Below are 21499 nucleotides of genomic sequence, written 5' to 3'. Positions count from 1 at the left end.
AAGACAACAATGACTGACAGCTAGTGACTCTTGAATTACACCAGGCTTCAAACAAGGCAGGAAAGATGTAAATGCTTCTCAGCACAATAATAGAGGTGGTCTACTGGGCTTCACCTAAACTTTGCTCACCTATAATTAAAGTTGTGAGATGTCTGAGAAAAATAAATGCTTTTTTGAGTTCACAGGTGACTTAGGAAATGGAGCCAGCTTGATCACAGATCTCAGCAGTATAGAGGCTGCACAGAATTGGGGCACTCATTGGGTTGGCACTCCCACCTCTCTGGAGCCTATTGTAGACTGGGTAGAGAAAAGAATAATTGAGCAGAAGAAAGCATCACTGCCTATCCTGTAGAGGCCAGAGGCACTGCTCAATCGTGCAAACTACAAGTAGGATTCAAGGAGAAATATCTCTTCTTGTGGACAGCGTGTTGGGGGTAACGTCATGAGACTGAAAGAGTTTGGGGGGAAAGGGGCTGTAGGATTTGGTATACAGGCATGATCTGCCCCTGCCTTTGTCTCCAGCCTCATCTCCTGCCACTCTTCCCTGGGATCACTCAGCTCTCCTTCTTGCTATTTATTCCTCGGCACCAACTTCGGTCCCATGTGAGAGATCCTGCACCATTTTCTGCCTGAAACGGTCTTTCCTCAGCTGTTCTCATATACTCCCTTACCTCATTCGGTTCTCTTCTCAAATGTCACGTCCTGAAAGAGGCTTTCCTTGATGATCTTACCTAATAATCTCTCCCCCATCACTCTTTCTCCCTTTTCATTGTTTGATTTTTCTTCACAGACTGATCACAATCCCACATGATTTGTTTATTGTCTATTCCCTATCACTAGAACGTAAAACTCATAGCACAAGGATGGTATCTGTCTTAGTCATGACAACGTTACCTGCTGTTTAGGACAGGGCTATACAAACAAAAAGCAGATATTTGTGGAAGGAACACGGGCTGGGAAAGAGAGAAAGCAGAGTGCAATGGACAGGTCAGGTAGTCTCCAAAAAGACCATTCCTCCTCTCAAAGCAGGGTCTTAAGAATGTCACACCCATTAGCTAGAACGCAGGCCTTTATTCCTCCTACACTGCAATATCCTTCTACCTTGCCTGATCTTTCTGTGAAAAAACGTGCATGCATATCTGTATTTCAGTTCAAAGGATGTGGTAAGGGAAGGCTGATAAGGCAGAATGGGCAAGGAAAGCCCGTGTATAATTTATCCCAATGTAAGAGTTTTATGTGACCAGAGGCTGGAAGAAGACTGGCTCATCTGGGTAGACGACAACTCAGAATCACCTTGCTCAGCAGCAGCAGTGAAGAAATCCATAACCCACAAGTACAAAGACAATTCCAAGTGCTAACGACACAAAAGAATTCTTGGACTTTCCAAAAAAATTAGCAAAGATTTCCCTTTGGGATAAGAAATGGAAGGGATAAGTTCAATTTGTGAAAAAAGATATACACGGAGGAAAAAAATGCACGCAAATTATTAAAGTGCGATTTACATTAATGCTATTTTTAAACATTTTAACGACAGCCAGACATTAATATATTTGGTTATCTTAAGGCCACAAACATTCGACAAATCCACCAATAACTTCAATGCATTCATTTTATGTTATTAATGTCTAAAAGGTACATATTTTTTGCTATTACGTTATGGGAGGAAATACAATAAACGTTAACAGTTAACTATGAATGGTGAAATCAAGGATGACCTCAGTGATCTTAACACTTAAATATTTTCCATGGAATCACAAAAAGGAAATGTATTTAAAAATCAGAATAAGTAATTTAATAATCAACAACTTTACTAAAGAAACATAACACAACCACCCTATACAGAGCGTTCCACTTTTCTGACAGGCAGAGGAATGCCCTATAATATTGTTTACAACCTTCTCATGAAAACTGAAAACCACTGTATTTTTTTAAATTTTTTTTAAAGTTTTTATTTTATTTTTTGAGAGACAGAGACAGAGCGCTAGTTGGGGAGGGGCAGAGAGAGAGGGATACACAGTATTTGAAGCAGGCTCCAGGCTCTGAGCTGTCACCACAGAGCCCGATATAGGGCTTGAACCTATGAACTGTGAGATCATGACCTGAGCTGAATTCGGACACTTAACTGACTGAGCCACCCAGGCTCCCCTGAAAAATCACTGTAATTTTGAGCATTTTATTTCCTTCTTCTGAATTTTCAACAGATTTAATATTAATTGTTTAAAGGAAGATTTCAAGGATACTACCTACAAAAACGATGATATTAGAATTTGAATTTTTCAATGATACTTTGATATAAGGAATACCTTGAACTCAGATCTTTTATGGTACAGTGTTCAGAATCACATATTATCAATATGTGTTTCCCGACATTAACAACCTCAGAAGCAATGTAAAATTACAGGGAAAGAAATAATAGTATTTATTCAAAAGAAATAACGTCCACTAATCAAGCGGGAATAGTGACACTTGTTTGCCTACCCAACATCCACTCTTCTCTTACACGTTTCCAACAGAATACTCATTTCATTCATGTTTCTACCCTTATCCTCAGCTCCAAGGGTGGATCTTGATAGTATGAGCTGTTATTTATCTTGGGTGGAACTAACCAGACTGAAGAGGAAGACATACTCTAAGACTGCAGGAATAGATCACACTGTCCTTGTGGACTACACTGATTACCACTGATTTCAATGAGGAAACCAACCTTTGGGTATCAATTTTGTGAAGAGGCAAGGCAGACAAAGAGAGAGAAACTGGATCTATGATGAAGTCATCAATTTGCCGAAACAAATAACTTTGGAATCTGTCTACTATTTTGTGCTTCCTATTATGTAACCTAACATGATTCTTTACAAGCAAATTTAAGTCAGGCTACATAAAACCCTAATTATATAGCCAAAGCATCCCAATTAATATGGAAAGAAATCAAGTCATTTGGAATTCTTTTCCGAACAAAAAGAGCTCCAATGGTATACATTATTATGTATTAACACCTTCATCCTTACAACCGTTGAAAATTATATTTTGATCATAAAAAGAAGTTTAACTATCCCATCTGCCACACTGTCTTAAGAGTCACTAAGAAAAGGTATCGGTAAACATTGATGCATCTTTCTAAAAATTTAAAAAAGAGGGAGCGCCTGTGTGACTCAGTCCGGTTAAGCGTCTGACTCTTGATTTCAGCTCAGGTCACGATCTCACAAACTGCGAGATGCAGGCCTGCATCGGAATCCGCACAACAGTGCAGAGCCTGCTTGGGATTCTCTCTCTCTCTCTCTCTCTCTCTCTCTCTCTCTCTCTCTGCCTGTACCGCACTCGTGCACGTGTGCTGGCACACACCCTTGTGTGCTCTCAAAAATAAATAAATATTTTCTAAAAAATTTAAACAGAAAAATTTACACATACTTATAATTTTTACTTTTCATGTAAACCAATTCAACAAAGGAAAGAACAATCTTAGGTTCCTTCTAGGGCCTGCATTTAGTTGACAAACAATAATAATCAGATTTAGTTCATATGACAATTAAGGCAACTCACCTACACAACAGTTTGTAACTCAGTATGAACAGTGCATGCTCTACATGCACAATCTTTTGTATCTGCAGAAACAACCACTATAATTCATACCAAAAAAAACCCACTTTTACTTTACTTAAAGCGATATGTCAGGGTGTATTAATAACACAGGAATGAAAACCCAAGGGTTTTATTTGTTTGATGGCTATGTAAAAATATATCTGGCTTATGAACTATACATCCCATTAGTCATTTATAGTAATACACAAATACCGCCAGGCAAATATTAAAAGACTAAAGTTTATTGTTGCCAAGTTGCTGGGGCTAAACATCAATTAAAGAAACAATTAAACCAAGGAAAACGTTTGAACTTCTGCAGTCATAGCTCAAGGATACAGAGGGCAAAAACAAGAAATGATGACATTCTGAGTCCACCCTTGAATTCTTAATATGTGATTCCAGCAGAATGAATCAAAAACTTCAGTTTAGCAAAACAGGTGTGTGACTTCATATACATCAAACCTCACAGCACTGTGAAGGAACAATCAAATCTAAAAATCTACTACAGCAGGAAACGGAAGTCTGCACTACTAAAGGGTAAAGATGAACAAATAAATTGTTGTATCATGAGAAACGATAAACAGGGAATGGAAATTCAGTGCAGTAAGGGAAACTGGTTGGCAAATGGTTCAACAGTTTTCAAACTGCTCACTGTAAACCCCTTTACTGTTGGACTCAAATCTCTGCATCTTATCAGGACCACACTCATAGGTACTGCTTAATAAATTAAACTCAAAACTGTCAATCTTATTGAATATACACTTCTCAGAAACTTCTTCAACTTAAAACAGAAATAGTTTAAGTAACAGCTATTCCACCATTGCTTTTATCCTGAAGGCATGAATTCTTTTCGTTTTTTTTTTTTTTTTTTTTAATGCTTATTTATTTTTGAGAGAGAGATACAGAGCATGAGTGGGGAAGGGAAAGGGAGAGAGGGAGACACAGAATCCAAAGCAGGCTCCGGACTCTGAGCTGTCAACACAGAGTCCAACGTAGGGCTCAAACTCCCGAACTGTGAGATCATGACCAGAGCCAAAGTCAGAGGCTTAAACGAGTCACCCAGGTGGCCCTGAAGGCATGAATTCTTAAAACCTCTAGTTAACGAAGGACAAAACGTTAAAAGTTGGAAGGAGCCCTAGGAAGTCACTTCTAATCCAGACTCCATATTAAGCTAGGAGAATCTAATGAATCCATTAAACAAAGATTTTTGAGAACTTTCTATATTCAAAATTCAATGGTGATTGCTGGGGGTGACACAAATATATCTCAAACCTGATCCCTTCGCTCAAGGAACCTATAGGATGCCCCCAAGGAATTACAGGCTGTGAAACTAAATATTATACCATTAAGATAAAAATAAAATCCTAAGAACCACGCGGAGTCATCCAGCAAGACAAAAAAGGTTCAGGAAATGTTTAAGTGATATTTGAGTTAAATGGGGAACAAGAGGTCAAGTCTGGACATCTGGCAATAGAAGAGAAGGACATTCCAGGCAGTGAGAAAAGAATAAACTCGGAAGCCCTACACAAATACACCTTGTTTCCAAGGACTTTTTCCTTGCACAGTCTGCTTGGGCCACACCAGTTTTCTTGGTGTTCTGGATCTTCAAATAGGCATTCCATCCTCAGGGCCTTTGCATCTGCTGCTTCCTCTGCCAGGAATGATCTTCCCTCAGATACCCACAAGGCTGGCCTTCTTAACTCCTTCAAGGCTTTGCTCAAACATCACCCTCTCAGTGAGAAGTTCCACAACTACCCTATTTTAAACAGTCATCCTTGTGTTCCCTATCACCCCTATCACCCTTCCCTGCTTGATTTTTTCCACAGCACTTACTACCATCTGACACAGTATGTACTCTATGTATTGGCTTTGTCTGCCCCCTGCCAAAAGAGAAGTTGTTCATTTCCAGATTTTAAAACACCACCTGGACACAGTAGGCATGAAATGAATATATGCTGACAAACTGGCTAATGAAATAAACGCATAAAGAAGATTTCTGCCCTCAAACAGGTTATGATCTAGTAGAAGCAAATAATTATGTTACATCATTCTTTTCTTTTTTAATGTTTATTTTTGAGAGAGAGAGAGAGAGAGAGAGAGAGAGCGAGCACACAAGTGGGGGAGGGATAGAGACGGAGACACAGGATCCAAAGCAGGCTCCATCCAGGCTCTGAGCTGCCAGCACAGAGCCTGACACGGGCTCGAATCTGCTGACCGCGAGATCATGACCTGGGCTGAAGCCACACGCTTAACTGACTGAGCTGCCCAGGTGCCCCCATGTTACATTATTCTTGAAAGACAAAAACATAGTTGGCAGAACCCAATTTCTAAAAGACTGATGCACAGAAGCAGCTCCTGGCATCCCCACTTCTACATGTCCAGCGAGCGCTAGGCTCTTCTGTGCACACCTCTTAGCTCCCTTCCCCCAGTAACACTGTCACTAATGCAATGGCCAAAAATGGCACCAGAGTTGCCACTGCTGCCAGAAGTGTCTCTTCCCACATTAACCTTCACTGTTACCCCTAAGCAAAGCAAAAAGTATTTCTGATCCATTTTTGGATCAGAGAAACATGTATTCTTGGATTTCCAAATTAGATACATTTTTCTGCAGATGCTTAAATACTGCACCACATGAGTGGTTACACTGACATTACGGATTTGCAAGAAACCTGTTTTGAATAATGATTATTAAGTGTAAGTATGAAAAAACACATCTTTGATTTCTGTTTCTCTATTGCAACGTAGCTTTTCTATGCTGCAAATGGACAGCCAACGCAATATGGTTAAGAAAAATATGGGTAACAATGTAAAGTTAAGGGCATTTTTTTTCCCCAGTCAGAAGGATCGACTACCATTTTATTCTGGGTTAACAAACAATGTTGAGTTCGCGACTAGAGCACGAGTATTTGAATTATACTACACTAAAACCAAACAGGAAAAGGAGAAAATATTCTTTCTCACTAGCAAAAGCAAAGCCACTTAAGAAAATGAGGAATAAGCTCAAGATTTCTCACTTCGACTAACACCTCCACAGACTGCATTATCATTTTCAGCAAAGTGACATTTTCACATTTAATTTTTAACGGCAGCAATCCTTTCCATCTGGGCTTTATCTGCAGAGAAGTGTTAGCCTTGGCACAAGTTCAATCTTTAGTTGAAAGTCCATTTCTGACTATAAGCAAAGCGCCCCGATAGTTGTACCCCTACATTAATCCTTACCCTGACAGCTCAATGTTATGTTTTACCTGGGGGTGAATTTTGCCCCCAGATGGGCACATACGTCTGTAACCCTTCCTCAATCATTGATAAATTACTTATCCTTACTCCCTTAAAACCTCCTGCGTTTTCTTCAACAACATTTACACTTGTCAAAGAGTTTCAGGAATATGACTATTCCTCCTAAATGGGAGAAAAGCTACAAACGAGGGCAAATTCCCTTCGGCCGGGAACTGCCAGACCAGCAGGCTGACATCGTAACTTTCAGGTAGAGAGAGTCAACCGTTCTCAGCGGCCAAACGTCGCCGGTTATTGCAGGACCTAATTTACAGCCACTAGGGGAGAAGCCCGAGCGAAAGGTTAGGTCCTCACTTCTCTTCTCTTCTTTAATAAGGAGACACCTGAAAGTCACACCGGGCGGCCGTTGGCTGTATGGCAACACAAGGGAGAGACCGCACAGAGCGAGCGCCCGGCTGATCGCAGGAAGCCCAAGTTCCTGCGCGACCAGAGGATTACGGGGGGAAAACAGAAGCCTCTCTGTGCACAGGAGGAGAGAAAGAAGTCGACCAGGAAAGGCTGCGAGTCGGGGAGGTGGGGCTCGGCGCGCACAGAAGCCGCGGGCGGCAGGAAGGCCGGGGCTCCGCCGGGTGGGCTCGAGGGCACAGGTGGGCTGCGGCCGCCCCACCGCCGAGGGCCCCGCGCCGGGCAGTCCCCCGGGCCTCGCCCGCGCCGCCGGGGAGACACCCAGCCCACAGACGGGCGGAGGAGCCGCCTGGGCAGAGCCCCGTCGGAGCACGGGAGCGCGGAGGGAGGTGAGCACCTAGCTCACGCCCGGCGGGAAGCTGACAGCCCGGGAAGCGCGAGGCGGCCGGGGCGCGCGACGGGCCGAGGCGCGCCTGAGGGGGTCGCCCTGAGGGCGCTGCCAGCCGCCAACGACTCCCCCTCTCGCGGATCGGCGGCGGCGGGATACTCACGTAGGGCTGGTAGAACTTGGAGAGCCGCGGCTTCCCGTGGTTGTTGAAGATGAGGATCGCCTTGATCATGGCTGAGCCGGGCCGACCGGGTGGGCGCTGGGGGCCAGGGCGGGGGCGGGCGCGCGAGCCTCGCCTCGGGATCTCGCCGGCGATCCTTCCCCACCCGCCCCCTCCCGCACGCGCGCGCGCGCGCTCCCGAGCCGCGGGGCGGGGTCTGGGCGGGGCCGGGGCGGGGCCGGCGTGAAGGGAAGCGGAAACATCTCCAGCCCCGAGCCCGCGTGTCGGACAGGCGCTTGCGCGCTTGGCGGGGCGCGGGTACGTGGTTCAGTGACTCCTTCCGGGGGCTGTTGCTGTGAGAAAACCGTAGTTGCGGCATTAAGAGCCAGGGCTCTGCGACAGGTTCCACATAGAGGACCAACCTGCAACTCCAACTAGCCCCGTTGGGTTGGGTCGTCCCCGCCTACTCTGGCGCCTCCGTAGCGACGCCCTCGGCGTAAAGACCGCCCACTGCACGCGCTGAGCCACCACTTCCGCCCTCGCCTTCCACTGAGCAAGATGGCTGAGGAGCCGGAGTCTGCGCTGCAGCTCCCTCCTTCAAGTACTACTGATGGCGAAGGACCTACGGAGGTCTCCCCAGAAACAGCCACTCCGGAGCCTCCTTCTTCCGCTGCAGTCTCCCCAGGAACAGAGGAACCTGCCGGCGACACCAAGAAAAAAAGTAATTTTGAGAGCAGTTTCTTTCTAGGCAGTGGCGGGAGGCTTAGAGTGCGTCCGACTAGGTCCCTGGCGGCCAATAAAGAAGCAAAATTTAGAGGAGGGCTGGTCCCAGGCGTGGCTTTTGACCTGTCAGGAGAGAGGAAGTGTAGTTTTCGGCTTTCGAGACCTTTGAGTCGAGTCCTTCTCTAGAAAGCCATCTCTGGACGCACCTTAGCAGTGTGGTACCGGTTCTTGGCTGCCACGGTACTTACTACACTGCGTTCGACTCTTCCTTTCAGTTGTCCAGACTGCGAGGTTGTTGAAGATGGGAGCCGAGTGGGATCTCGGTGGCTCCAGGCTCTTAGTATGTATGGGACCTAATTATTTGATTAACGACTTATGGTGATAGGGATGGACGGTGCTAGGGATGGTCGGTAGCAAGCCTGGATTAGAATCCACGCCTTCCGGCCGGTTCGCGATTTTTTGTACCAACGGCGCGCGAATTCACTCCTTGTACCAAAAAACTAAAATTTGATCAAGGATAAAGAATGTTCAAAGAAAACCAAAGGCATAAACATCGCCTCCCCCGCCCCCCCCCCCAGCCCATTCTGGAACCTTTATAAGCGAGTCATTTCATTGCTTGAACCCTCAACCCTTCATTGCTTGAGAATTGGTTTGTCATTGTAAAATACGGAAAATCCTAACGAAATCACTTTTCCTCGAGCACTGTATGTAGAGTTGCAGATGAAAAAGGACTTGAATCAGCAATTACGATTCGGATCGTTTGACCCTGGGCCTCAGACCGTTTTTCTCACTCCAGAATTTTAAATATGGGTATGGTATGTTTTCTACTTCTGATCTCACAGCCTCTCAATAGAACTTCATTCAGTTGCTGTTGCTTTTGGAGAATTGACTCTCCCAGCACTGTCTCCCTTTTAAGTCAGATCGCCGTTACATTTGTGGAAAACTTGTTCTGTTATTTCCGCATGATACGTTAGCAGAGAAACAGAAACCTAAGATTATTTGTGTAGATTACTGGTAGAATCTTTATTTCTAAAGAATTCCGTGGTTTTTATGGATTCTTGCTATTTTTTTCCTTCATTTTTACTGTAAGCAGGAACAGACTTTTCAAAGTTTCTTTTGTTTTTTGGCTTTAACAGCTTTAGTCAAAAGCTTACTATTTGATCCTGAAGATAGCTGAGTAAAACAGAGGCGAAAAAATAATAGCTCATAACCCAGATATGGACTCGGGGTTATATGGCATGTTTTCTTTGGTCTACATAGTTGGGTAGGTGGTTTTTGTTTTGTTTTGTTTTTCTTTAAACCACCTTTGGAAGATCCTATTTTCATTTTCTGGCTCTTGGAAACATTGGAGTTTGCCTCTGTGATGTAAAACTTAGCTGCTAGCTGTTGAATTTCTACCCTGAAGTTGTCCTTTTTTTGAGGATCTCTTCTGGTGAAAGAAGCTTCAGTATTTCATATGATCCACTTTGTTTTAATCTACAGAAGAATAAAGATTCTTGAAGCTCACCAAGGTTGTTGGTCCTTAGGAACTCATTAGGATGTCCTGGGAGAGCTTTTGAACTTACCAATGTCCTGCTTTCAAAAGATTCTCATTTAATTGATATTAGATACCTGTATTCTTGTAAATGTTCTCCTAGTTGATTCTAATATATAGCTAGGGTTGAGAACTCTAGGCAAATCACATTTAGAATTTTAAAAAAGAAAAAGTTAAGGTATGACTACAATAAGTAACTTTCCCTTCTCTAGCTTCTTGCCCTCCCACTCTTGTTCCTTCAGCAGCATATGTAACTCACAATATTTTCTGCTTCACTTTACTGAAATTCCCAATTACAACTGAGTTATTGGTAGTCCCCACAGAATTAGGTGAGGTGTGGAAGGTGAATCCACCAAAATCTTCTGTTACCTCCGAATTCATCCCTATTTAGGTAACTGAAGCCATAATTTATTATATGGAAAAAGGAAGATAAACTTTATCAGGAAGATAAGTTGTATGTGTTCTGTGTTCTAGGTGCCTTCATTCCAGGGGTAAGCTTGAGAAATTGATTTCAGTGACCTGGTGGAAATCTCCATCCATTTTTAATACCAAAGAATGAGACAAGAAGGATGTAATAGAAGAGAGCTAACTTTAGGGGGCAGCAGTACACTACTTTGCTTCCAGTGTTACTTTTGATTGTAGATGTCTGGGTTTTGTTTGTGTTTTGTTTTTTTGTTGTAAGCAAAGTAACTTTAGGAAAAAGGTTCATAGTCTTTGCATTATTAGCACTGTTGTATTTTGGATTATTGAAACAATTTCTGTATGTGAAATTATCTAGTACTTTCTTTTTAATACTGTTACTTTCCTTTATTAAGTTTATTGTGGAAAAGTTGGTGGTTACAAAAAGCACAAATCAAATCAAATGATCGTCTATAATGTCACTACTGAGAAGTAGCATTTTGGTGCATATTTCACATTTACGTGAATATGTGTGATGGTTTTAATGAAATCAATATCCTATTATACATGCTATTTTATATTTAGTGCATTTTGATAAGTCATACTGTTAAATATGCTTTTATAATATGTTTCTCAAATGGCTGCTTAAGCCTAAGGTTCAGTAAGTATGAGCTGATATTGGTCTGAGTACTTTACACATATTAACTCATCTAATCCTGCCAACCTTATGAGGTAGATGATGATATCGTTTTACAAATGGAGAAACTGTGGCACAGAGAGATTAAAAACCTTATCCATGGGGCGCCTGAGTGACTCAGTAGATTGAGCGTCTGACTCTTGATCTCAGCTCAGGTAATGATCTCACAGTTTGTGGGTTCAAGCCCTGTGTCAGGCTCTGTGTTGACAGTGTGGTGCCTGCCTTGGATTCTCTCTCTCCCTCTCAGTCTCTGCCCCTTCCCTGTGTGTTCTCTCTCTCTCACCTTCTCTCTCTCAAAATAAATAAATAAATAAAAGCTTATCCAGATATATATACCTAGCAAGTAGCAGAGCCAGGATTTTGAATCCAAGGAGTTGAGAATGTGTATACTTTACTATATTATTTAAATTTTATCAGAGAGTGTAATATCCTTTATTTAGCCAATCTCTTCTAAATATCCTTGCTACATATTTAGGTTTACCAGGTTTTTTTGTTTGTTTCTATAAAAATGAATTCTTCAGCAAAGGTGAAATCCTTCTAAGTGACTCTTTTCACATCTTATATTTTCTTAGATTAGATTCCTAGAAGTGTTGCTGAGTCAAAACATATCTTAAGCACTTTGATTTGTATTACCATAATACTTTCCAGAAAAGGTATACGTACCATTTTGTTTTCCCAACAGTAATAATGTCTACACAGTTACTGTAATTTTACTAGTTTGGTCGATGAAAAAGGCCATGACATTATCATAAAGATTTTTTCATATCTTTATTGACCAAATATTTACATTTATTCTCTTTGGAATTGCCCGTCATGTCCAAATACATTTTAAAGGTCAGTTTCATGGGGAAACCTTTGTGGGACTGTAGAATCACGGGAAAGAATCCACAAAAGTATGATGAAAAAGAATATCGCCTAACATTTCTATATCTTGGACATCCCTCCAGTATCATAAATACACAAACGTGTGTAGATTAAAGGTTTAAGTTTTCTGAAGTCTTTTATATCACATTCTCTTTGGATGCTCAGTATAATTGCCAGTATTTTTTTTTTCTTTGACAGTTGATGTCCTCTTGAAGGCTGTGGGAGACACCCCTATAATGAAAACAAAGAAGTGGGCTGTAGAGCGAACCCGAACCATTCAAGGACTCATTGACTTCATCAAAAAATTCCTTAAGCTTGTGGCCTCTGAACAGTTGGTATGAAAGCAACAGTGATCATTTGCCTACACAAATTCACATTAGTTCCTAGGCAACCACAAATAATTGTTGTATACTGAGATGTTGGTGGAATTTCTGTACTTTATTAAATTCTCTGGGGAACCCCAAAATGAAATGAATTTTAGATTTGCTTTTACATTGTGAACCACTTTTGTACCTACTATATTGGTGGTTTTTCTCAGTCACTGAATGCCCATGCAGAAAGATCTCTCATAGAACATTAGTACAGAAAAATTCTGGGTTTGTTTTTTTTTTAATTTATTTTGTTATCAATGTTCCTTTCTTCCCAGTATTCTTGAGCTAAGCAATATATTTTTGCCACATATCATCGAAGAACTAAGATACCTATTTCATAATACAGTACTTTGTGGTAGCATTTGTAAGGATTAATATTTTAAATGCCACTGGTTTTTAACTTAGTATTTGACTACAGAAATTTAAATGTTTCCAGGCATCTGGTATTTTTTTGGTCACATAGTAGTATATAAGATCCCTTTATCTGCATATCACAATCTTAGTATTAATATAGATAGTGTATGAGTGGATAGGTAATTGAAGAATCACTAAGTATTTTTAAAATACAAATTAAGAGTTTGTATGTATTAGTGTTGGGGAGGGATAGAGTTGCTTGTAAACTTAGGAGTGAGAATGTATAAGATGATTGAATTAATTTATTAAAGTGGAATGTGTTGGAATGTATTTCTGCCATTAAAGAGGAAGAAACAGATCTAAGAGTTTGGCTAGAAGTGGCTCTCATGAAAGGTTTATAGGCACAAAAGTAAGTGCAAGGTAGGTCAATCACTAGAAGTTATTTGAGACAGGAATAGCATAAAACCAAGGATTCTTCCAGAGGAAGTTGCCTTTGTGACCAATGAGAGTGCGTAAAGCATCTGTTTTATAAGAATGCCATATAGAATTTAATTAAATAAGTGCCAGAGGTGGGCACAAGATTATAGTGTCATCCACATGCATATGGTAGCAGAGGACCTTGCCTAGACTCCAAGTCTAAATGGAAAAATTAGGGAAATGAGGACCTAATACTTAAATGAGCAGAGGCTGTCTCTACTAAGGGTGCAGCCTGAAGGGATGGTGAAATAGGAACCCAGAGGAGTACCAAATAAGGCATTACTATTAGAAATTAATGAATACAAAATGAAATGATGCTGTGTTCTATGTTAATGTTAGACTCTTGACTCTTTGTATTGCCTATATCCAGTAATCTGAAAGGACCTGATAGATATCAGTATGTATTAGGTTGAACCACATAAAATTGTCACAGTCAACCACTGTAACATGTAAAAATAGCAGTTTCGTATGGTTCGACTTTAAACCTTTGTAGTGAATCTGATTAGTTCTTCCCATTTCAGCAGTAGGAAAAAAAAAGTAGAATCATTTTGTCACTTTCCTCAATTAAAGTAGAACTCACATCTGACTTTCATCCAGGTGTACCCCACATTATTTTAAGTAAAATGGATGTTATTTTAAGCAAAGTGGTGTCAGAGGTGTCATCAAGTTTCCAAATTCCCACAAAAACAGAGTCGATTAGATACCAAAACCAAAAAACGTTGATCAGTATTTATAACAAAATTGGATGACGGGCACCTGGGTGGCTTAGTCGGTTAAGCTTCCAACTTCAGCTCAGGTCTGTGCCTCCCTGACTCATGTTCTGCCTGCCTTTCTCTCTCAAAAATAAATAAACAGTAAAAAAAAAAAAAAAAAAAAAAAAAATTGGGGACGCTTAGGTGGCTTAGTTGGTTGAGCGTCTGACTTGGGCTCACGTCTTGATCTCACGGTTCGTGAGTTTGAACCCCATGTCAGGCTCCGTGCTGACAGCTCAGAGCCTGGACCCTGCTTCGGATTCTGTGTCTCCCTCTCTTTCTGCCCTTCCCCCATTCTTTCTCGCTCTCTCTCTCAAAAATAAATAAAAACATTTTTAAAAATTAAAAGAAAAAACTGGATGACAGAGTATCCTCATGAACCCTACAATGCATGGTATCAGCAAATATGCCGAGAGAAGCATGGAAGCAACAGATTGGTAACAGATTGGTATCTGACAGCACTGGGAAAAGGAGAACCTGAAAATAGCCAACAAGTATTCCCTGGAAAGTGGAGCAGGTCAGTTTAAGAATGGTAGCTGAACCTGAGAGGGTCCTCTCCAGTAGCAGGTGATTACATACGTATCAGTGCTAAGGAGGACTGAAGAGGCTGGAACAGTCTAGCTCCAAAGAACTGTCAAAACAGACTCAGTGGGGCTCCTCTACTGAGGAAGAGCTTCTGGAAGTGAAACAAAATTGAGCAGCATAACAACCTGAGAGAAGAGAGAAAGACCAGATCAAAGTGGAGAGGAACAGTGGAAAGCTCAAAGTGGAAGAAAACAAATTATGTATAAAATAAGCAATAGAGAAGTACAAAGCTCAAGTCCCATACAATGTTACAAGAAAATAATGACATTCCTGAAGACAAAGTCATGCCAGAAAGATGTGCCTGTGATAGAAGTCAATAACTAACTTACTTCAAAACGAGCTAAAAGACATTAAGAAAACCATAATCAGCATCAGTAAAACTCAAGTGAAGTGACAGAGCTAAGGAAAAGATTTATAAATAAAAGTTATTTCAGAAATGGAGATTTAAGTAGAAGAAACATAAAAGCAAATAACAGATAATGCTTTAGGAAAAGTAGAAGGCAAAAACCAATTTTTTAAACAAAGAAAAAAATGGAAGGTAGAAAAGATTTCAGAAAAGGTGGCAAGGGCGTCTAGGTGGTTCAGTCGGTTGAGGGTCTCGTTCATGAGTTCGAGCCCCGCATCAGGCTCTGTGCTGACAGCTCAAAGCCTGGGGCCTGCTTCAGATTTTGTGTCTCCCTCTCTCCCCCTCCCCTACTTGCGCGCGCTCTCTCTCTCTCTCTCTCTCTCTCTCTCTCTCTCAAACATAAAAAAAAAATAAGAAAACGTGGCAAATGGTGAGTATGAGCAAAGGAGAGTGAACATATGGTTAACAGGGGTCCCTGAGAAAGCAAAGCAAAGGAACAAAACAAATAATTTAAAACTATAAATCAAAACAATAATTTGAAACCATAAGTTTTTTTATTAATGTTTTTACTTATTTTTGAGAGAGAGAGCACGAGCAGGGTAGGGACAGAGAGAGAGGGAGAAACAGAATCCAAAGCAGCCTTCAGACTTGAACTGTTGACACAGAGCCTGACACTGGGCCTGAACCCATGAGACCATGACCTGAGCCGAAGTCGGACACTTAATTGAGTGAGCCACCCAGGTGCCCCAATGAAAATGTCTTAAAAAGATTTGAAACTACATAGTGAAAAAGTGCCTGAGAATATCAACAAAGAATAACAAGTACCCAAGAAACATTCTGGTAAGATTGTACTACACTTGAAACTAAAAGAAAAATCTCCTTTGCACATACAGGGGAGAAAAAGAGGACATGACTTTGAAAGAAAATTAGTTTATCATCAAGCTTTGACAGCAAAGTTACAAAGAAAGAAAATGTGAGATGAGGATTTTATATGCAACAAAACTGACTTTTAATAGGCACAAACTATTAGCAATGTGCAAGAATTTGGAATTGTCCCCATTAACCCTTCCTGCGGAAGCTACTAGAAAAAAAAACTTCATAACAATGAAAGACTAGTGATTTAAAAACAAAATCAATTTTTAATCTTCCCAGGGCGTCTGGCCAGCTTAGTCAGTTGAGCATCTGATTCTTGATTTCAGCTCAGGTCATGACCCCAGGCCCTGCATCCCACTCTGTGCTGGGTATGGAGCCTGCTTGGGATTCTCTCTCTCTGTCCCTCTGCCTTCCTCCTCTGTGTGCTCACGTGCTCTCTCTCTCTCTCTCTCTCAAATAAAATAAATATAATCTTAAATGTTTCTTGAAAAAAAATTTATCTTCTGAAGATGTAGCATTTAACAAAAGATTGCATTTTAAGTTTTTTTTTTTTTTAATGTTTATTTATTTTTGAGAGAGAGACAGAGACAGAGTGCAAGCAGGGGAGGAGCAGAGAGAGGGAGACACAGAAACCAAAGCAGGCTCCAGGCTCCAAGCTGTGAGCACGGAGCCTGATGCAGAGCTCGAACTCATGAACTGCAAGATCATGACCGGAGCCAAAGTCGGATGCTTAACGAACTGAGCCACCCAGGTGCCCCCAAAAGATTGCATTTTTCACATTTTACTTCTGTGGAATTTTGTTTAAGTTTATTTATTTTGAGAGAGAGAGTGCTCAAGCCAGGGTTAGGGGTAGAGAGAGAAGGAGAGAGAGAGAATCCCAAGCAGGCTGTGTGCTGTCAGCACAGTATATGTATGTGTATGTGTATATGTATGTGTATATGTATATGTATATGTATATGTATATGTATATGTATATGTATATGTACCAGGCACTGATAGGTGATGTGTCTTATCTCATTTTATCTTTTCCAACAGTCCCATGAAGCACAAGTACTGTTATTTTCCACATTTGCAGATAAAGAAACAGGGTGAGAAAGGTTATTTGTATTTGGAGCCAAGATTCAAACCTAGATCCATCTCTGTAGAGCCTCTGTTCTTAGTTACCACACTGTATTGCCTAAGGGAGAAATGGAAGGAACATTTATTCTTGCTATAGCTGGTGATCCACGTAGGATCTGATGTTTGGTTGTCTTTTTTTTTTTCCAGTTAAGACTATGCTAAGCCCAGGAAATTTTAGTCTTCAAGTTTGATTACAAAGGAAAATTGAGTATGTTACCTGCAAATAATGTTGTTTGTTTTCTAAAAAGAAAATTATCAAAACCCACTTTGACACCAAAGCCTTTTGTTTCAGTTATCTTCAGAAATGTTTTAAGTACTAGAAATGTTTTAGTAAGAACAGACCACTGAAGCATTGAACAGTGAATCCTTTAAAGAACAGGCTGTAAGGATACTAGGTTTCAGTTACGTTACTTTTTTTTAATCTCATATGGCTGGAAGTGTGACTTAACAGTAGTGGTACTCCACTGATGTTCAGTACTTTTGAGAGTCTTCAAAGGTGATAAAGGTAAAAAAAAAAAAAAAAAAAAAAAATGTTTTTAAGTCCAAACATGTGTGGCATTTATACTCCCATCCCAAAATGCACAAAGTAGCTCAAATACTAGATTTCTTGATTTGGGGTTGTATCTGTGTGGAATTTCCTTAGGAGAAAGCCTGTCTTTAATTATTAGAGTAAATGGGAAAATTTATTATTTCCAGCAATTCCTTGAATAAACCTTCAAATGCTATTTGTAAAGACAGTATTTAAAAGTTTCTCAGTTATAAAAAGTTGGGAGCCACTGTTGTAGGACCAGAAATTTTGTTATGTGTGTTCACCCAGAGGAAAGAGGTGATTGATCTTTATAAAGCTTTCATTGGGTTGACTAACTTATTAGTATTAGAAGGAGTTTAGGGAAGCTTTTTTCACTTGTGAAGACACCTTGAAATAGCTGATTGATTGGAGCACAGAAAAGTATAGATTAATCAGGATATCACTAAACATGAGTCACCTTTTTTCTTCTCTCTTGCAGTTTATTTATGTGAATCAGTCCTTTGCTCCCTCCCCAGACCAGGAGGTTGGAACCCTCTATGAGGTAAAACATCAGTGCTTTGTTTTCTTTCTTTGTTTTTTCTTTCATAATTTTTTAATCCTTTTTTTACAGCATGGCATATATATTTTTTAATTTTTTGCATGTCTTTATTTTTGAGAGAAAGAGAGAGACAGAGACAGAGTACTAGCAAGGGAGGGGCAGAGAGAGAGGGAGACACAGACTCTGAAGCAGACTCCAGGCTCTGAGCTGTCAGCACAGAGCCCGACGTGGGGCTTGAACTCATGAACTGCGAGATCATGACCTGAGCCGAAGTCAGAGGTTTAACTGACTGAGCCACCCAGGCACCCCTTAATTTTTTTTTAAATGTTTATTTATTTTTGAGACAGAGACAGAGCATGAACGGGGGAGGGTCAGAGAGAGGAAGACACAGAATCCTAAACACGCTCCAGGCTCCGAGCTGTCAGCACAGAGCCCGACGCGGGGCTCGAACTCACGGACCGCGAGATCACGACCTGAGCCGAAGTCGGACGCTTAACTGACTGAGCCACCCAGGCGCCCCTAATAATTTTTTTTTAAGTTTGTTTATTTTTAAGAGGGAGCATACGTGGGCCTGTGCGCTTGTGCACGGGGACAGGGGCAAAGAGCGAGGGGACAGAGGATCTGAAGCAGGCTCTGCACTGACAGCACGGAGCCTGAGAACTCAGCACTGTGAGATCATGACCTGAGCTGAAGGTGGATACCTAACCGACTGGGCCTACCAGGCGCCCAGTGCTTTGTTTTCTTGATGGAGTCTGCACATCTGTATAATGTGATCGTTAACTGACAACATTTGAAGAGATGATAGCCATTCTTAGTCGGCGTGAAAGGAGAGATTACTTTCTTGTCATATCTAACACTTTGAACATAGTTGGATCTCAAATTATAGTGATGGGGGAATTAGGAAACGCATAATACAAACAGAAGATGACTGTGAAGTACAGTAAATCCAGATCTGCCTCCCGAGACACTGAAAAGGAAGACAACCCAAGAATGACTTTCTTATCCCGCATTCTTACGGGGGTTACTGGTCCTAATCACTCAAGTGTGCATACTAGCACCACTACTGGAAAACAGTACATACCTTATACTCAGAGATGGGACAAGGTACTATGCAAGCCCAGCCATGCCTAAAATACTAGGTTTTATTAAATATTTATGATTACTGATATGTGTGTGAGAGTAACCTGGACCTGTGGAAAGAAATAGTCTTATAGATAACTTACGTGTATGAGGAGATTTATAATACATGTAACTTTTTTCTTAGTTTTATCCAGGAATATCAAAAATTGAGTTTAATTTACTGCCTTTTTTTCTTTTTTTTTGTAGTGTTTTGGCAGTGATGGTAAACTGGTCCTACATTACTGCAAATCTCAGGCCTGGGGATGAAGTACAGAGAAAAAGATCTTGCTACCCAAATGAATCTTCACAAAGGAAACAGCCTTGGAAAAAGTTTTGATACTTGTGACAAGAGACTTGTGTATGTGATCTAGTTAGCATGTATCTACCATGACTTCTGTTTATGCCTAAGGAAATCCATAGAGTAGATCGGCTCACAAAAATGTGATTTGTATTAATACACAAATCATCATAGAAGATTGACTTTAGAGTATACCCATTACTACAGCTCTTGCTCCAAATCTGCCTCCAGTGTGTTGAAAAGGAGACTAAGACTGTAGAAAGCTTCTTCATTACCAGTTCTCAGTGACTGAAATTGTTTACTTGTCGAATGAACACTCTGCTGATTTTTTCCACTGTAAAAGGCAGTTTACTAAGGGATTCTTTTTGTGTGCATTCAGGGAAGTTCAGTTTGAGGTATGGGTTATGCCTTTTCTCATGTGCATTTAGACCTACGGTGTTAGGAAGTAGGAGCAGAGACTGGCTGGCTTTATATCTCACATGGTCCAGTAGGTGGCAGCCTAGCTGGCAGAAAGATTTCAGCAGTTTGGTTTTACATTTTTTCCTGATGATAATGGAGGGAAAAAGCGTCTCCTGCTACTTTGTAGCAAACATCTAGCCAAGAGAGCAGGCATGTTGACACACTGGAAGGCTGCTTTAGAGAATGTGCGTGGTTTACAATTATTTTAGTGGGAAACGGAAGGAATTTTACAAATTCTGGACAACTGAGTCATACAGCACTTCAGTCCTATCATTTAAGGAGTGTGAGTCCTAATGGTGGTGTCATTTTGTGTCTTATTTTTACAATGTCAAAAGCATTTAATGAGTAAAGCCAGGAACATCTTTGAGTTTTTTATAATCCATTTTCTACCCTGAAAATGCTCAAAGAATAATGGATAGCCTTAGGTTTTTTGTGTATTTCATTCTATGACTAAAAGTACCATTTTTCCTGATGCCGTAAGACTGGTAATTCTTACAGGTGAGATTCTGTATTTTATCATTCTGTACTACAATGGTAATGCAGCATTTCAAAAAAGCATTCCAATAAATGGATTGGAATGTTCAAACAGGAGCTAATACATGGATGAGAATTCTGAGTGTTTATTTTCAAAAGTAATTATGATTTTGTCAAAAGACTTTGAACTACACTTCAGTCCCTTAAATCCCACAATGTACTTTATGGTTAATGATCTGCCATATGTTAGCATCAGGGTATGCTAAGGAACAATTCAGTTTACAGTGATGCAATCACTCTTCGGTACTCATTTTTCTGCCCATGAATGAATTCTTAAGTCTCCGTATACTGATGTCCCTGTGTACTAAATTAATATAGCTAGGAGTTAGCTCTGGAATAATACAGGGTGAATTATGCAAATTTATCTTGTAAGACTGGGGAAGAAATTTATATATATGTTGAAAGCTGGGAAGGGTATTATTTTTGAGTCAAACAAGTTGGATATGGAAAAGATCTATTCTCTAGCTTTATCCACTTACAGTTACTGAAGGGTGTGGATATATTTATTTATATGCGTGTATGTAGCAAAAATGTGTTTAAATTACATTAAATTTGCCATTGAGGTTTCGGATAGAATATTTACTACCTCAGCATTGAAGACTGCTTGAGTTTGACTTTGTGACATCAACTTAATTATTCTTTTTTGATCTAAATAACAATTAAATCTAAGGTTAGCTAAATATACATACCTTATTTGTTTTCATCCCTAATAACCTTGAAAGTATATGGGGCTTTACGTATTTTTCAAACCATATTTACATTATTATCTCTTAAATCCTTGCCCAAAGGATTTAGTCATTCTGTGCTAACTTTGCAACAGTTAACTTTTAAGCCTGGATCTCATAAGTTATTGAGTGGCTAGAAACTAAAACACACTTCACAAGTATTTTTACAATTATCTGGTTTAAACTGCCTTAATTGTAACGGAGTCTGGGGCGGGGAGCACCAAACCTTCCAGTTGTACTTTAAGTTTTGCATCTTTATGAGAAAATCAATGTCGGTAACTTCATGCCTTACCTTGCTGTGCGAAGATGACCCACAGCACACACAACATATATAGTAATGGAATATTGTGCTTCCGTCTTTGGAGGTCCCAGTGCCAAGGATTTCATAATGAGCCCCCCCACATTTAGGATATAAGGTATGCTGAGAGTTTTATCTGTAG

The 21499-nt window shown here is 40.6% G+C and overlaps 2 protein-coding genes across 4 annotated transcripts in view; one reads left to right on the top strand and one right to left on the bottom strand.

Moving 5' to 3' along the window:
* The window catches only part of AP3S1 (adaptor related protein complex 3 subunit sigma 1), a 73135-nt gene extending 65180 nt beyond the window's left edge, over nt 1–7955 (bottom strand). Inside the window, exon 1 of one of the 2 annotated variants that reach the window (XM_030316857.1) lies at nt 7767–7955. In XM_030316857.1, coding sequence (XP_030172717.1) covers nt 7767–7835 — 69 coding nt within the window. In that variant the 5' untranslated portion in view covers nt 7836–7955. The remainder of the gene's footprint in view (nt 1–7766) is intronic. The other variant, XM_030316855.1, reaches the window with a different exon arrangement.
* A 124-nt stretch (nt 7956–8079) lies between these two features.
* On the top strand, nt 8080–21014 carry ATG12 (autophagy related 12). Of its 2 annotated transcripts, XM_030316869.1 has the most exons (4): nt 8099–8484; nt 12179–12315; nt 17865–17927; nt 19251–21014. In XM_030316869.1, exons 1-4 carry the CDS (start codon nt 8322–8324, stop codon nt 19308–19310), a joined length of 423 nt encoding a protein of 140 aa, XP_030172729.1. In that variant the 5' UTR covers nt 8099–8321; the 3' UTR covers nt 19311–21014. The 2 variants fall into 2 exon arrangements, with proteins under 2 accessions (XP_030172738.1, XP_030172729.1); XM_030316878.1 differs by lacking the exon at nt 12179–12315 and having other exon boundaries at nt 8080–8484.
* The last annotated feature ends 485 nt before the right edge of the window (nt 21015–21499 follow it).

The sequence above is a fragment of the Lynx canadensis genome, chromosome A1 (assembly GCF_007474595.2).
Source record: "Lynx canadensis isolate LIC74 chromosome A1, mLynCan4.pri.v2, whole genome shotgun sequence".
NCBI lineage: Eukaryota > Metazoa > Chordata > Mammalia > Carnivora > Felidae > Lynx > Lynx canadensis.
This window is presented reverse-complemented; position numbering and strand designations above follow the sequence as displayed.

Coding starts and splice junctions, on each gene's coding strand:
- ATG12 (XM_030316869.1), top strand. CDS start 8,322: ATGGCTGAGGAGCCGGAGTCTGCGCTGCAGCTCCCTCCTTCAAGTACT. Junction 8,485..12,178: donor CGGCGACACCAAGAAAAAAA/GTAATTTTGAGA, acceptor TTTCTTTGACAG/TTGATGTCCTCTTGAAGGCT. Junction 12,316..17,864: donor TTGTGGCCTCTGAACAGTTG/GTATGAAAGCAA, acceptor TCTCTCTTGCAG/TTTATTTATGTGAATCAGTC.